At 40.2% G+C, this 17453-nt stretch overlaps 1 protein-coding gene across 1 annotated transcript in view; it reads left to right on the top strand.

Annotated features, from left to right (window-relative positions):
• The window catches only part of brinp2 (bone morphogenetic protein/retinoic acid inducible neural-specific 2), a 311630-nt gene that overhangs the window by 192685 nt on the left and 101492 nt on the right, over positions 1 to 17453 (top strand). The window contains exon 5 of the mRNA XM_085804094.1: positions 13382 to 13487. Within this exon, the coding sequence (XP_085660220.1) occupies positions 13382 to 13487 (106 nt within the window). The remainder of the gene's footprint in view (positions 1 to 13381; positions 13488 to 17453) is intronic.

Raw genomic sequence — 17453 nt, 5'->3', positions numbered from 1 at the left:
AGCCCTGAACAACAAAAAGAAAGGAGAAAAAAAAGCCTTTTTTCAAGATACAACTCACAAATACGCAGTTTATTTATTATATGTAGACTTGTGTTGTGCAGTTCTTCAGATCCACAAACAGCCACCCATCAAGACAGACAGACAAACATTAACCCTGCTATAAAACTGTCCCTCTGGGATATATTCCTCTGTGCTGCACCCAGAACAAATAGTGCTGCTGTTTTCAAGGTATGCACACAGATTATTTTCAAGGTGCGTAATCGCTCAAAAGCTGGAGAGAAACAGAAGCCTGCATCAGTACATGACATCATTGTTATTGTTATTTTTAAAGGCAGACTGTGCTGTTAGCCCAGAGAGACACTAAAGCAGGGCAAATGTCATGATTATTTAAGATTCCATTGGGAAAAATATGTATATATTTATGCATACTGTACTCTGCTGTTTGCCACCTGGAATGGGTTGCAGTTCGTTTGTGTCCTTTGCTATTTGATGGGTGTGCAGCTGGATCACAGCGTCCGGGAATTATCGACACAAAAAAGCTGTGATTTCAGCAGAAAGTGGCTCCGATTCTGAAATGTTAACTGGTTTAACACCTTTTCATGTCCTTCGCTTCACTTTATTTACCAGCACACTCAACACTCCAGTGGCCTTGATGTGGTAAATCGTCATTTACCCCCAAATCCACCACCAGGCTTTTACCAGCTCTTTTCATCATTAATTGCACACGGCACAGTTTTGTTGAAAATCCACTCAAAGAACAAAAAAAATAAAAAATAAAAAAAGAATTTAAGAAATCCCATTATCTCCCCTGCTTGGCTTTACCTTGTTTAAATTCAGATTTTTTTCCCCCCCCTCCTCCTGACGACAGGCAGCTAAGCATAACCAAGCAGTACATTTTTCACATCAGATCAGATCTGTTGGCTTTCGAGTGATGACAGCAGGTGTGTGGGTGGGCGGACTGCGCTTTCATGCTTCAACTTAAATAGCATATCTGATTGAAATGAGTAATTGCAAAGTGCAGACTTTGTGTGAAATAAGTAAAGTGGCTTTTTCCAGGTGCTGCTGCTGAAAAAACACGACACGCAGCAGCGACCTCTCAGCGGGCAGAGGTGATGGCGGCTCTTTTAAAAAGGGGGACGTGAAGCTCTTGTTAGCTCTATGATGTGTTTTTCCCACAAAGACTACCTCTGCGTGGTGCAAATGACTCTTTTTTTTTACCAAGAAAGAAAAGTTTTATTAATCTGAGAGCACCAAATAGAATTCTAATGACTGGAGAAGGTTCACACACACACACACACAGTCTACAAAAGACAAAAAGAAAGATAACCTGTGCACTTTGGAATAGTTTTAGTTTTAAATTTATTTACAACCTCCTCCTTTAAATGTTAGGAAAAAAATTGAAGTATTTCCTTGCTTTCTGAAGTTTGCTGTTTGAATACTGCAGCTCAGTCAGAACACGTCCTCTGTCCTGCCTAAATTAATTATAGACAAAAACGCTGCTCAGTTATGTAGAGCTGTGTCTGTAGGGAAATATATACACTAACACATACTTCTGCAAATAAATCAACAATAACATAACATATAAATAAGCAATTGGCATTTATTAAGATTTTCTTTTTCCCCCCACATCATTTGATATGTTTGGGTCTATCCAGCGATAATCTATAAACTGCAGTTTCAAATTCAGCTGCATTGTGCTGCTCATGTCTAATACACAGCAAAATATTAATATTATTCCAAAGTATGCAAAATGCTCAATTAAAGTACAAGGTATTAAAGTAGAATACAAAAAGAATAGAAAACACAAGCAAACCTGTATTGAGAGGAGACATGATGCATTTATCCTTAGCAGACCAGCACCAGGTTCGATTCTGTTCACTCCAATGGCAGAAGTGAATGTGATCTTGTTGTGGTGCATAGTCACCAAAGCCACAGATCTGTCAAACATTATGATATTAAAATAACACGTTCAAACAGACATGGTTCACTTTAGAAGAAATTCACTCTTGGTTTGTGTATTTCCTGCTGCAGTGGAGCTGCCAACATCTCTTTCCAACAGGATAAACTGAAATGTTAAGGGTCTTATATGTGAGACAGTTTAATAAATGTTAAAACTGAAATAAACCTTGTATTTTTATGGAAGCAAGTGATATTCTTGTTACTATTATGTCACAAATACTTTAAGCAAACATGGTCTTAATAGACTGATATGGTTTTGTACTGGGTTGATCGGTCGACAGCAGATAGAAACAAGCAGTCTTATCAGGAATAAATTCACACTGTATCTACTGCTGTATTGTTCTGTATTGTTTTGACACATGACAACAACAAAAATTCATCGGCTCGTGTTAAAAATATCCCAAAGCTTTGTGCAGAAACAGGCTGTAAAAACAGGAAAAATATACCAGTACATCATCTTTTTTTTATAGAGTATCTTTAGTCCTTTTCACTTGAGAGGACCTTCTGCCTTGTGACTTTCAGGAAGTTGGAGGGCTTTTTTTGCAACTCCTACCTTGTCAGTGTGAGCAGAGCTCTGATATCCTGCTTTTCTTTTTAACAAATTGCAGCTTTTATCGCAGCTCATTTAAGCATGAATAATGAGAAACGGTTTTTGTAAAAAATATTCTCAGATCTATTATTCCGTCCATCTATTCATCCATTTTCTTGTGCTGGTCTGGCTCTGAATCACTCTCTAGCAGCAGGCTAAGCAGGCAGGCCACAACCTCCAGCTGCTCCTGAGGGATCCCACTGCACATCCAGGCTCCATGAAATATACATTACATTCCCTCCAGCATGTCTTTTTTTTTTTTTTGGATCTACTCCCGGCCCTCCAGTCTTCTGGACATGCCCTGAAAAACCTTTAGAAAAAGTCTGGCGGACATCACGATCAGATGCCCCAAACACTGCAGATCTCTCTCAGTGCCGTATATTATTCTTTAAGACAGGAAAAGACTCCATAAAGTGCAGCTCTGTCATGAAAGTCTTTTTTTAATCTTTAACTTTATAATTATCACAGGATTTTCACTTTCCTTACATTATACTGTATGTATAATTAGGAAATAGTTTTTTTTACACCTGATGACATTTTTCATCCATCCACTTATACTACCTTCTCCATCCACTTATACTACCTTCTCCTGACACATTTTTATAATTAGATTTTGGAATACCTACTGTTTCAGCTGCATATATTTGCATGTAAATGATGCAACGTCAAAATATATTTTCTAGAAACTACTCGTCTCATTAATGCCTTAAGATGAGCTCATTGGTTATGTGCCTACGTATTGTGTGCATATGTGCATTAATGTTTTATTAATTTTTATACGAATTAATGTAATGGGTTTATTAATATTTATACTAAACAAAGTTGCACATATGAAGTATTTTACCTGTCTGTGGTGCTAAGAATAGAGCTGCCTTTCATCCTGATGACTGACAGCCACATAAATAGTCCCTTTCATTAGCACCTGCTAACACCCAGAGATTTAATACACCCTCCTACGTACATACACACGTGCACATAGCGCGCACACACACAGAGCTACTCCCACTTGGAAAAGGAGCATCCTTCACATGTTTCTGCTAAATGAGGATCTCGGGTATGCAAGCCACCTGCCGCGCCATATTCTGCGAGATCGACTCATCACCCGAGGAGGAAGCGACACTGAGTGGGATACACTTGACCTGTGTCCATGTACGCCTCTGGGCTTTGTGTCTCTGCAGCACTGAGTAGGAGGTGAGAGTGAAACACGTTATCTTTATCTCCAGCAACAAACGTGGAGGAACCTCAATCACGCACCAAGTTTAGACTGCGTTTCGGTGGGACAAAAAAAAAAAAGACCTCCTGTAACATTTGTGTGAAATCTGCGGCTCTGATGTGAGAGAGGAAGCTGGCTCCGAGTCACACAGAGGAAGGAGGAGTATTTTTACAACAGCGCTGCGCCAGTCAAGAGCCAACTTCAGCAGAGAGACTGTACAGAGACTCTTCACTCCTCTGTAACTTTTGCAGTTAAAGGACAATTCCAGGCGAATTCAACTCGGGGGTGTATTTTCCTATCATTTTAGGTCTAAAAGAAGGAATCTGAAGATTTTCAGTTTAATTGCTCCTGTTTTGCGGTAGTTGCGTCTGTCCCCGCATCGCCACGGCAGCAATGAATGATGTATGTGTGTGAGAAGATGGCTACTCATTCAAAGTCTCCCGGAGTCTCGCGCGAGACCCAGTTGCCGTGCGCGGTGTGTTCAGGAGCAGTGGGAAAGCTCCCGTTTGTGTCATAAACACAGGAATATCAACTCTTGACTTGCTTCAAGTAAAAAAAACTTCTCGGCGCATGTTTGAGTAGCCACCTGACGCTGTCTGTGGAAAAAAATGTACGCTTGAAGCAAGTCAAGAGTTGATATTCCTGTGTTTATGACACAAACGGTAGCTCCCACTGCGCCTGAATACACCAGCACTGCAACTTCGGGCTCGCACGAGACTCCGGGAGACTTTGAATTAGATATGTCGGCTTGCTTGAAGTAAATAAACTTCTCGGTGCATGTTTGAGTAGCCATCTGATGCTGCCTGTGGAAAAAAAATGCGGCTTTGAGGGCTGTAAACAGCCTTAACAGCGGAACTTACATCCACACCCATTCTGCCGTGGCGATGCGGGGACAGACGCAACTACCGCAAAACAGGAGCGATTAAACTGAAAATCTTCAGACTAGGGGGGACTAGATAAGCTTTTGCTTCTCCCGCTTTCCCTTTCGGCCATGTGTGACATGCCTGAAATAAACAAATTGATTGATTGATTGATTGATTGATTGATTGATTGATTGATTGATTGATTGATTGATTGATTGATTGATTGATTGATTGATTGATTGATTGATTGAAACCCCTGAGTTGAATTCGCCTGGAATTGTCCTTTAATCAAATTACCATAAAACAACTGTCATGAAAAAAAAAAAAAAAAAAAAACTGGTGCGTTTGGGGACTTTGGAGGTGTGGGGCTCCGGAGCAGCTGCCTGCATGACAATCCAGCCTTATCCATAAATTACCATTTTTGCCCATTGTGTGGCAGACCTAAGTCAATGTTTCAAAACAAATGAAAGGCAGAATAACACAAAATGCATTAGATTCACATAAGAACATAAACAATATCAGTTATCAGTTAATTTATTGATAATAACCGTCACGTAATGTGACAATGTCAAAGAAATGATAAAAATAAACAAACTCAAATCAGAGCAGGCGTGTCCATCTCTGTCTTTAATAATCTTTAGAGCACCTCTGTTCGTAAAACCATAAAATGTTTAACCAGCATTTACTGCACACCTTTGGGCAAAGGAAAAAAAAAGAAAGAATACCATGTGCCCACAAATGGAGAGTTTTAAGTTTGCCAGATATGGAAGCTATAGTCAGTTACAAAAAACAAAATGCAACAATATAGGTTTATAGATTTTGATCAATGTTTGGACGGGGCTTAACAGAATGCAGATGGGATGATGCTGCATTTGAGACAATTCAGAAATACGGGACAAACCCTGGCTCAATACAGGACGCACTATTTAATTTTCACATACGGGACAATCCCGTATTTTAATGGAGCGATGTTAACCTTTTTTTTTAACACGCTGAAAAGAGCAGGCGGATGGCGGACGCCCCACGTCTCCTTACCATTACACCCACACTTTTGGCTCTCTGCTTTATTCTAATGTCTTTACACTTATTTTTGGATGTATCACTTTAGTATTTGCCCAAGGTTCCTACAGCACTGAAGCTTACTGATGTTCCCCATAAGCTGCTTTGGATAAAAGCATCTGCCAAATGACTGTGACGATGTAGCTTAATCGCTAACGTTAGCATTAACTACTGTTTACTGAACAGTTAAGGTAGTAAAAACTAAATTAATTAAACATTTGACAGTAGGCCTTCCACTTCCCTATGGGCTATCCTGACTTTGCTGTGGTTCAGCTAGTCTACTGTATGCTTTCAGATTACTTTACCTAATGGTAACACTCTATTTGACATATCTATAATGCATTATAACCATATTTATAAGTAAGGGATAATGTATAGTTCATGGAACTATAGTTCAGGAAGTATGAAAAGTTCCATACTTTATAGCAATAATCATAACACACTATAAAGCATTTTATCATGAATTATAAGGTCAGGTATTATAATACGTTATAATTGTTAGTAACTCGCTGACAATGCCCACATTGATAATGCATTATAAATATAGTTATAATGTGTTATAATTGGCTTATAAACGTGTACAATTGACATTATAAACACTCAAAAATTATCACAAGGCTTTATAACAATAAGCATGAGTGTTTATAATGATAGTTAGTGTTACCATAAACTCTTATTGTAAAGACAACGGTGGCTGAAGCTTGTCAAGCAACAACCAATGACCACCACCCGCTCCCGGCGAGAAACAATGTTAGAGGATTTCTACATTTATAAATAGCCCTTTTATCAGACTTAGCTCAATTTAACCAGATCTGATGTTCTTCCATAGTCAAAACAAAGACATGAATGAGATGCAACAGTTTCCTCTTTCATTATGAAAGCACTGATTATCTGTGAGCACATCTGTGGCTTAAACAACAACCCAAAACGGCCTCTTTCCCCCTCACTAATCTCCCTCTGCTGCTTCCCGCCTTTATCTCCTGCTAAACTTGAGCTCCGTCTCAGCGAGATGATACTTGAGAGATGTTTGAGATATGTATCTTTTGTAGCGCCTTGAAGGGTAACTTCCATTTCTTTTGATAATAGATGTGATCTTAATGCAAGGGAGAGTGTGAAGATGTGAGGGCTGTTTTAGGGATGGCAGATTCACACAGGCTGCATCATTTGCCAAATAGAGTGATTTAGCAGGAGAATTGCTCTGCCAGAGGCCATATCCATCTTTTTATGCTATCTTAAAAAAAAAGAAAATTAACTATTTGCTTTTCCCTTTCTTATTCCATCTTTTGGTGTCTTCTTTTCTTTCTTCCTTTTGCCTTCATTCCTCATGTTATTTCTGTCTCCTGCTTGATCTTTGAACATCTCTGTCTCTCCCACGTTTACCCTTTGTCTCTTTACACACTTGACTTTTCGCTCTTTTCCTCTGAGTTTCTCTCATTATTCCGTCTAGTCCTTTTTCTTTTCTTCTACTTTCTTCTCAATTTGCCCCACAGCGGAGCATCATACACAGAATGTCAAGTAGGATATTGTTAACAACACATTTCCATGACATGCATCTCAGCTTTTGCAGGTCAGATGTTCATGCTGCAATTAATATTTCATTGACCTTGATTGTAGAAATATGCGGTTAGTTTATCCAAATGACGCCTCTTTGGAAGTTTGCTCCGCCGTTCGCGGAGCAGTGAAGCTCCATCTGTGGAGCAGCTAAGCTAACTAGGCTACCACCGGACGAGCGGTCTATCACAGAGGCTACCGCCGGGCTGCTGTGGTGGTCGGCCGGCTAACCTCCGCTGTCATCCAGGTCTCCCCCGGCTCGTTTTTTCCCCCGGAATGATGAAGCTGGTTAGCCAGCCCACCGCAGCAGCCCGGCTGCTGTTTAGATCTGATTAGATGTTTAGATGTTAGACTGTTTAGATCCCCAATATGTGGTTATTTTTATACAAATGACGCCTGTTTGGAAGTTTGCTCCGCCGTTAGCCTAGTTAGCTGCTAACTAGGCAGCTAACTAGGCTAACGAGCCGGGGGAGACCTGGATGACAGCGGAGGTTAGCCGGCCGACCACCACAGCAGCCCGGCGGTAGCCTCTGTGATAGACCGCTCGTCCGGTGGTAGCCTAGTTAGCTTAGCTGCTCCACAGATGGAGCTTCACTGCTCCGCGAACGGCGGAGCAAACTTCCAAAGAGGCGTCATTTGGATAAACTAACCGCATATTGGGGGTCTTAACAGTTACTTTATCGCATGAAAAAACATTAAAACTTAATAAAGTGACACATTAACAGTGGGAATTAAAATAATTTCTCGAGATAAACCAATAGCAGTCTTCTTCGTTAGTTTTCATTCAGCTACTCGCCAACACTGCCCCTCCTGGTGAGGAGAGCGGCCCTTTGTGAATCAGCAGCTGTGAGTTTGTGGATTCTGTGTGGATCTCGGCAGGATTGTCTCAGAAATACGTCATTGCGGAAAGAGATGCGTGTGTGTGTGATTGGTGATCCACAAATGCAGAGTCACACTTCACAGACAGAATTTTCGGTTTTACAAATGGCTTTTTTGTTTTTACAAATGGAAAATTATACTTTTACAAATATACAATATATTTACAAATACACATTTATTTGTAAAAACCAAAATACAAGTTACAAATTAGAAATTTGTATTTGTGGATAGCAAAACACGTGTGCAAACCAAGGAACATTTGTAGATCACCTTCTGTGCGTTTACAGATATTAATGAGACAAAAATAACTCCATAGACAAATGTGCAGAAATAACAATTAAAGCTGATGAGAATGATGTGTGCATATCAAGTAGCTGAGAAGGACTCCTTTGTTTTCATGAGGATAAACTGAACATTTTAAAACTCATTCTAACTGGAAGCAGATGGAGTCCACACCATCCCCATCACCACGACAACAACAACAGTGTGGAGCGACAGAAACACTGACAGTCCATCACAATACATCTAAAATAATTGACTAATGTGCAAACATTAGAACATCAGGAGTATTATCTCTTCACAGGAGTGGATTAGTAAAAATGGCCTTTGATCAGTAATAAAGTGTACTCTCTCTCTCTCTCTCTCTCTGTTGTTCAGCACCACATCTGGGTAGCACAGCAGGAGAAGCTTTTAAAGTCCCTGGAAAGTGAAATTGGAGTTTTGTTTCAAAATATATTAAAAGTGTTCGAAATGTGTTGATAAAAACATGCAAAAAGAATCATTTCTGTACAGTGCTTAATTTTAGAGGTTAGGGTTTCACAGTTTCACTCTGCTTCAGTGGTCTTTGTTTTTAAGGGCGGGCTTACAGAGGGGGACGCCGTGACGCACTGGCGTCCTTACTTTCATAACTCCTCCCATGTGCACAGTAATATTATAAATACTTCAAGAATGCCAACGAGCGTCTGCTGCCACTACCCCTGGAGCTACCAGCGCCGCCGGAGCTACCAGTCCACTAGCTTGGTCTCTGTCTTAATAAAATGTAATGCAGACTTATCAGGTCATTGTAAAACATGTATTTATTGATATGTGGTGTTATTTGAACATAGTCTATACTGATCCCAGAGGCAGCGCTGCTCTTATGTGAAACATGAAGCTCCACTTTTAATTCAAACAAACTAATGAGACAGCCACAGTGGGACCAGCCGGCGCTCGGTGGCAGAACTCTAAAAGCCAAAACAGCCACAGTCCAGGTGAACCTCTGCAGCATCCGTCCCACAGCTCACCGACACAGCAACGGCTACACCGGCAACAAAACTGAGGGCCGCTGCCGTCAGCAGATGAATCTCTGCTTGCCCTGATAGCATTAGCTCGGCGGCTAGCGCTAGGCCCGTCGTCCTGTGCTGGCGGTGGCGGCCCTCATTGTTGTTGCAGTGCAGCCTTCAAGGCTCCCGTTGCTGTGGCAGTGAGCCGTGGGTCCGATGCTGCAGTGGCTCGGGGTGAACGGGACGAACGGGGCTAGCCGCCGAGCTAACGGTTAGCGCCGGGCTATTAGCCGCCGAGCTAACGCTATTAGGGTAGCGGAGATTCGTGTGCTGACGGCAGCGGGCCCAGCATATTTCCCTCACTGCTCAGTGTGTATCGGAGACATTCAGATAAGAGCTGGACTCAGGCTCAGGCTCAAGCGTATAGCTCAAGCCCGTAGCTGCTCGGGTACGATGTGACAGTTAGCAGTAGCAGAGTCATTCCATGAAAACTGTTAAGTTTGGGTCCCCAACATTCAAAGAGGTATAGGAGGCATAATAAAACTGTCAGTAATACTTTCAGTGTCTGAAGCCATTAATTAAAGTTTACTTTCTAGCATGAGGTAAAATAAAAGTAAATAATAAATATACAATTTGCACATATATAACTTTTTGTGTTAAACTACAGTCATTTTCTCATGTCCGCTCTGACCATTTTTCTCATTCATGTAATGTAAAACTTAAAAAACATCAAATAAATCTCAAACATTTTTGTTCTTATAGTTAGAAATACTTTCTTCTTAATAGGAAATATGTTAATTACATTAAAATGTCATATTTTTTTATTAAAATAGCATAATTTCTCCATGTCCATCAATTTCATATTCCACCCCGTCACACCAATGTAATTTTGCGCCAAAATGCAATACACTTCCTGTAAGGAAACAGGAAACAGGGAGTGACATCATTCAAGAGTTTGAAGGAGGGAAGTGCAAACAATGATGAGTTCTGATTTTTCTTTTAGAACATTTTTGGTAAATTTTTCTTTCAAAACCTTCTCCGTTAAGCATAGCATATCCACCCCGTCACACACAAAAAGTGGGGAAAACAATTTTTAAATCAAAATTTCAAATTACATTTGTATAAATCCTTAATTTTACGATGTAATTCCATGCTAACTGCAGTGTTAGCTTTTAGCACATCCAGGATTTCGGCCATATTGCTTTAGATTTTCCACCCCATCACATTCCACCCCGTCACACACTAAAGTGACGGGGTGGAATCAGTGGCACTGTTCTTCATATTGAATTAGTATAAAATATTTAACACTTTCACACTTCCCTCCCCCAGCATCAAATTAAACACTTTGTTCTGTGTTATCAGTATGTTCTTAAATTTTGTCCATTCCACCCCGTCACAATATTCCACTCCGTCACACTATATTTCCACCCCGTCACAGTGTGATTTAACAAAAAAAAAAGATTAAAAAAAAATAATTTAAACAAACTATTGGTGTTTTTGAACAAAAAGACAACTTCTGAAGTGAATAACTTTTTGTTTGTCTTATTTTAATCTAAAATTACTGTTCAATTTGTTAACCTTTGTCCTGTGACGGGGTGGAAAAAGAAACTCTGATTTCGGGATTTTAATGTGATAAAAGTCCGTCAGAAAAGGGTGTCTGAGCTTGAAAAATATGTTTTTTTGCAAGTGTTACATGTTCTTCATTGCAATGAAACAAAAAAAAACAAAAAACGTTGAGATCAAAAAACTCAAATTTCCAAAGCCCAAATTTAACAGTTTTCATGGAATGACCCAGCATCAGCAGAGTTGGCTGGTAGGCCGTTTGATTGACAGTTGAAACTTGACGAAGCTCAGCAAGTGGGCGGGGCTTCTGTGCCTGCAGCAGACATCCAGAGCTGCGAGAACTGCCTCATTTAGTCATGATTTTAAAACCTAATTTCACCTACTAAACGAATTTTTCTAGCATCCAAAATTGGCAGGATGGTTAATAGGACATATGTCTGGGATGTGATTAACTCAGAAAACGAATCCAGTGTCACTTTTCAGGGACTTTAACTGTTTTCTTTTTTAAAACGAATTTTTAAGCAACCAGAGTAATGATAAATGAAAGTTAAAAGTTCAAGTTCTTCATCAAAGTTAGCTGCTAATATGTAAACAATTATACAATGCTAGCTTGGTGCGACTGTTTACATGGTGCCTCCAACATGTCGCAGTAGCTCGCTGCCCCTTTCCCCAGTAGCTCATCAAAGGATTAATGAATCATACATACATTTGAAAACTTGATTGGTTGCACGGCAAACCTGCACCTTATATCCAGATTTTTCATGTGATAAGAATCGACCAATCAGCTCCACGGACCTGCTTCTCCTACAACGACATGCTACCCGGCTTTCAGTGCTTGTCGGTGTTGTGTCAAATCCCAGGTTACCTGTTTCCCACGGATCTCTGCCCCGAGATGTAGAATGTGTATTATAGAAGAGAAACACGCATTTAAGGACCACAGACTTGTATCATCAGAACAGACATGTGATTTTCAGCCTCCTTTCATATTTAATAGAGGACGGACAATAGTGACGTGCGTTTCGATACTCAAGTATCGATACTTCCAATACCAAACATGTCCATTGCTATTTACAGGACCTATTCCCCGCCGTTTGGTAGGGACTACATCTGCTTCCACCTCTGAGGCAAACTATGGTTGTGTAAATTAATCCGCACACACGCGTCTCAACTCATTATGAGAGCAGGAGGATTACAGGTTGGATGTTATTCTTGAAAAAAAAGTGTTTCTAATGAAAGAATAAGAAAGATAAGCTGTGATTTATTCACTACTACCTCAGAGAAATGTGAATTCAAAACTACGCTATAAATTAGCAAATTGTCCTATATTTATGCCATAGCATTGTGGGAAATGCACTTTCCCACTTACCATGGTTACACCATTGCATTTCATGTCTATTTTTCAGTGTTTTATTGCCACTGGCAATTAAAACTAAACCAAAGAAAGGTAGTCTGTGTTTTAGTGTCATTGCAAAACTATAGTTTGAAACTGTCTGGTTTTTTTTTGTTTCCCTCCTCTTCATACATGAAGCTTTTGTAAAATGTATCAGTATCGGTATTGGTATTGGTATATGTATATGTATTGGTATTGGTATTGGTATTCGTATTGGCAATACCACCACTGGTTTTATTTGGTATCAGCTTGGAATGAAAATCAGTGGTATCGCACATCACTAACGGACAATACCTGAAAGTAATAGTTTCAGTTATCAGTGTGATAGAGGCTAAAAACTACTAAATACTATTTTCATGAAGAGTGGGAAACACAGTTTTGTTTTACAAACATAAAGAATTAATGTTACAAAACATGAATACCTCTCAGCCATTTTCATTTTTTTTAATTTTTTTAATTTTTTTATTGTGAAACACAAGACAAACAACATAACGGACATACAGCAATGGATACACAAGATGTGCATGTGTAGTTTGAGTGCAGTGTAGTGTGGTGATGTAATATTGCAAAGATAAGGAAAGAAATTAAAGAATCACGACGGTGACATAGGTTGCAATAACCCACACCTATGGTAACATCTTTAATATTCGTCTACAAATCTAAACACGCCTAAGGAGCGGTAGATTTTCAGATGTCTATTAAAGCTCTACCTGCTAACAGACACTCAGCTGAATGTGACCTTCTCCTTCTACCTGTGATTTTTGTGGCTTCAAAGTTGAAATCTTTTACAAACACCTGCGCTTGTTCTCTCCCTCGCACTCCTTCATCTCTCCCTCCTACACGACTCTCCGTCAGGCTGCCAGCTCTCTGCAGGCAGCTGCGGCTGTCTGTGCAGGTGTGGAGCCGAAGAGAAGGATGGCCATACTTTTCTCTGCAGTCAAAGGGCATTCACTGCTATTGTGGAATCACTGTGGGAGAAAGAAAAAAAAATAAAGTGTGACATATATAATGTATATGTGCAGCGACTAGATCTGCCTTCCCTCTGTTTTCCAGGTAACCGAGACGAGGACGGGTCCCCTCGGCTGCAGTAACTACGACAGCTTGGACTCAGTTAGCTCTGTGTTGGTGCACAGCCCAGAAAATAAGATCCACCTAAAAGGTAAGACTGGATAACACACACACAGGGTTGGGAGGGTCACTTTAAAAATGTATTCGAGTACAATTGCAAGTTACCTGTTAAAAAATGTAATTAGTAACTTACTGTAAGTATCACAAAATTGAAGTAATGTAACGGATTACTTTTAGTTACTTTTGGATTATTTTAATACCAAACATGCAAATTAAGTCACTCAGGAACCAGGAAACGCACCGAGCATCCGGTAATGGATAAACTCTCGATTGTAAATCATCACTTTATCAACATTAGTCACAGCCGCGGCACAAACCATGAGTCACCGGTCAGTCGGAGGATCCTGAAGCTACAGGATTCAAGATTCAAGATTCTTTATTTGTCACATGCATAGTTAAAGTGTACACTTACAACAAGCAGTGAAATGAAATCCTGACTACCCCCCCCAGACTGTGCTTTCCCTCGAGTAAAAACATGTTAAAAAAAATTTAAGTAAATATTATAGCTGCTACGCAGCGATGGGTCGGGTCCGGGCTACTTTTGGGCAAATTTAGGCAATTCTGAGCAACAAACAGGAGAATAGGAAGACAAGAGAGTTGTCCTTATAATGTCCAATTTGCATCAGTTGGGAATTGAACCCACAACCTCGGGAACCAAAGACCGTTGTCTATCGCACCAAGCTAATTGACAAGTGGCAATTTAACAGTGGCTTTACAAATTGAGTAAGCCATTCACTGTCGTGCAGGCAGATTTGAAACTACAGTAAAAAGAAAAATCAGTTTTTGAGGTACAATAATGATATGTATTTGTTAAACATCTACTGTGACTCTAAGATGTTAGGAGCCTTCGCACATGATCTAGTCCAAGCTATTTGGATTTTTAAATTTAGAGGCTTGCTGGGATGCCACCATTGGGACAATTGTCTTGTGTTTCGTGTTGAGGACAACTGACATTTTGATCTGTCATCATCATCACCCTTGCTGGGTCTCGAACTCACAATCTCTGACACCAAGAACCAGCTCCTAACTCGCTGAGCTAATTGACTGGTAGAGAGACCTGCTGTGTAGCTTCATTTATCGACTCAGGGAGTCAATGCCCAGGCAGCTGTTGTCAAGGCAGATTTAGAAAATGGTCAAAATGTCAGAAATTCTGTTATCTAAACAAAAATCTGATAATACATGGGATCTGGCATGGGGTTGGACATTTCCGTAAGGTTTGGTGAGTTTTCACCCATGGGAAGTATGATTTCCTTCCTCCAAAATTTTGTGAGCTTTCGTCCATGGTCCGGTCCAAGCTATTTGTTTTGTTTTTTTTTAATTTAGAGGCTTGCTGTGATGTCACCATGAGGACGTCTGGCATTTTGATGTGTCATTATCATCATCACCCTTGCTGGGTCTTGAACCCACATCGCCTCGCATCACAAACCAGCGCTTAACTCAGTGAGCTAATTATCTGGAAGTGAGACATGGTGTGTGTCTTCTCAAATAGACTCAGGGTGTCAGTGTCCGGGCAGCTGTTGTGAACACAGATTTCAAAAATGGTCAAAAAGTCAGAAATTCTGTTATCTAAACAAAAATCTGTTAATACATAAATTGCATCTAGACAGCAAAACAGCTTGAGGACATCTGAGATTTTGATCTGTCATCATCATCATCACCCTTGCTGGGTCTCGAACTCACAACCTCTGACACCAAGAACCAGCTCCTAACTCACTGAGCTAATTAGCTGGTCGTGAGACTTGCTGTGTAGCTTCATTTATCGACTCAGGGAGTCAGTGCCCGGGCAGCTGTTGTGATGAAATGGTTAAAATGTCAGAAAGTCAGTCATCTAAACAAAAATCTGATAATACATAAATTGCATCTTAACAGCATGGAAATGTTGGTGATTTGTTTTTAATGATAAGTGTTTTGCTTCATAAGAGAAAATCTGATGTTTAAAAATTCCATTCTCACATTGACTGCAGTTGTTCCCATGAGAGCAGAATTCAAAATGTTCTCAAAAATTCAGTTTTTGAATTAAAATTCTGATATTTGCCAAACTTCATCAACCACGACTCCAAAATATTGTCATTTTTTTCAGGAAGTTTGAAAATGTATTTAGCAAGAATTTGATGGTATATGTTTACAGTACTGTTTACAGTCAAACGTTTTCATGCACTGTAGGCTCAATTTTTGCTTAATCAAAAATCTGAGAAACAAGTTTTGTGGAGGACAGTCTGGAGATGCTCTGTAGCAAGTTTGGTGACAATTGAGCAAAAATTGTGGGAGGAGATACATTTTAAAAGTTTTACAGTTATTGAATAAAACAGAGTGATGGACTTCATAATTTGTAATGAGTTTAAGTGGACAAAAGTTTCAGCAGTATTGAGGCTACATTGTGGTGAAGTTTCAAAACTTTAGCATCTACCGTTGGTTTGGTAGGAATTTTTTAAGTTTTTAAATTTAAACGCTTATTGTGAGGGGGGGGGGGCACATGTCCTTGGAGTTGAGTGAATCTGGCATGGGTTTGGATGTTTCTGTGAAGTTTGGTGAGTTTTCACCCATGGGAAGTATGACTTCCTTGGAAGAAGAAGAAGAAGAAGAAGAAGAAGAAGAAGAAGAAGAAGAAGAAGAAGAAGAAGAAGAAGAAGAAGAAGAAGAAGAAGAAGAAGAAAGAATTCCTAGGAATACAATAGGTTCCCGGCAGCTTAGCTGCCCGGACCCTAAATATAGACAAGGTTAGAAAATAATTTCATTAGTGCAGCAAGTAGGCATCTCAGTATAAAAACATCCAAGTTTAAAATGCAGATCTCAGTATAAAAACATCCAAGTTTAAAATGCAGATCTCAGTTTAAAAAGCACATCAAGTGCAAACCAAAGGGCATAAAGTGCAAAGGGCAAAAGGGTTAGAGAGATAGAGAGATGCTCATGGCATGTTCTGATTCAGGAGCCTGACAGCTTGTGGATAGAAAGGACCTCATGAAGGTAGGAAAAATATTGGTGGAGGTGGAAAACCACAACATTTTTATGATAGAAAACATCTGTTCTACAAAAACACAAACAGAAAGTTAAAAAAAATCATGGAAAAAGTGACCTGTTGTTTACATTTTAATCTCACTTTATACACGGCTGTTATCACGCCAGATGGTTCTGGTCCCTGATCTTGTGGTCTGGGGTCTCCAGCTGCTCTGGGCTCCAGAGTCGGAGCAGTGGCCGATGGTTTGATCTGAGAGTCGGAGTTATGGAGACGGAACATGTGTGGAAATCTACACACAGATGGAGGTTACAGGAGGTTGTTTCATGTGTTGGTTTGTTGAGGTGTTGCATCGTAAAGTGTCGCTATGTGTGCGCTCTGTGCATACGTCTGCTCTATAGCCTGTGGTTGATTTAAAAAATGTTAAGTAATCAGCCAAGTAATCTCAGTTTTTATCACATATACTGGTAATCTGATTACGTGTTTTTTTCTGTACTTGTAACAGATTACAGTTACTTTTTATTTTGTATCCTGATTACATAACGGCGTTACATGTACTGTAGTCCGTTACTCCCCAAGCCTGCACACACATATTCATTTTAAATTAATGCACATATGCTCAAGTCACTGCCCTGAAGAAAAGCTCCACTGAAGATATAGGAATTTCCTTTGTACACACTTGAACACACACACACACACACACCGCCACTGCCTCCATCCACCACGCTGCCGAGCTTTCTCACCTCTGGTGTGTAGTAGCCGGGCCCGCTGACCCTTTACTTTACGCTGCAGTAGTTTATATTTATGTTCTGCCTGACTGGCTCTCAGTCTCCAGGGGGAATCTGTTATCTTACCCGGCTGTAGATGGAGCGTGTCTGGCGGCGCTGACCCCGACCTAACCCCTGGCTGCAGCCACACCTCAGAGAACCCTGCGCACAAACAAAGCTCACGTGGTAATCCACGGACTGGCCCTCATGTTTGATTAAACAGATATCTCACTGCAGTGTGATGCACTGCAGGTGCACCATCACAAGACACTGTTAT

This window comes from Trachurus japonicus, chromosome 17, assembly GCF_045865225.1.
Source record: "Trachurus japonicus isolate A0001 chromosome 17, Traja_1.0".
NCBI lineage: Eukaryota > Metazoa > Chordata > Actinopteri > Carangiformes > Carangidae > Trachurus > Trachurus japonicus.
This window is presented reverse-complemented; position numbering and strand designations above follow the sequence as displayed.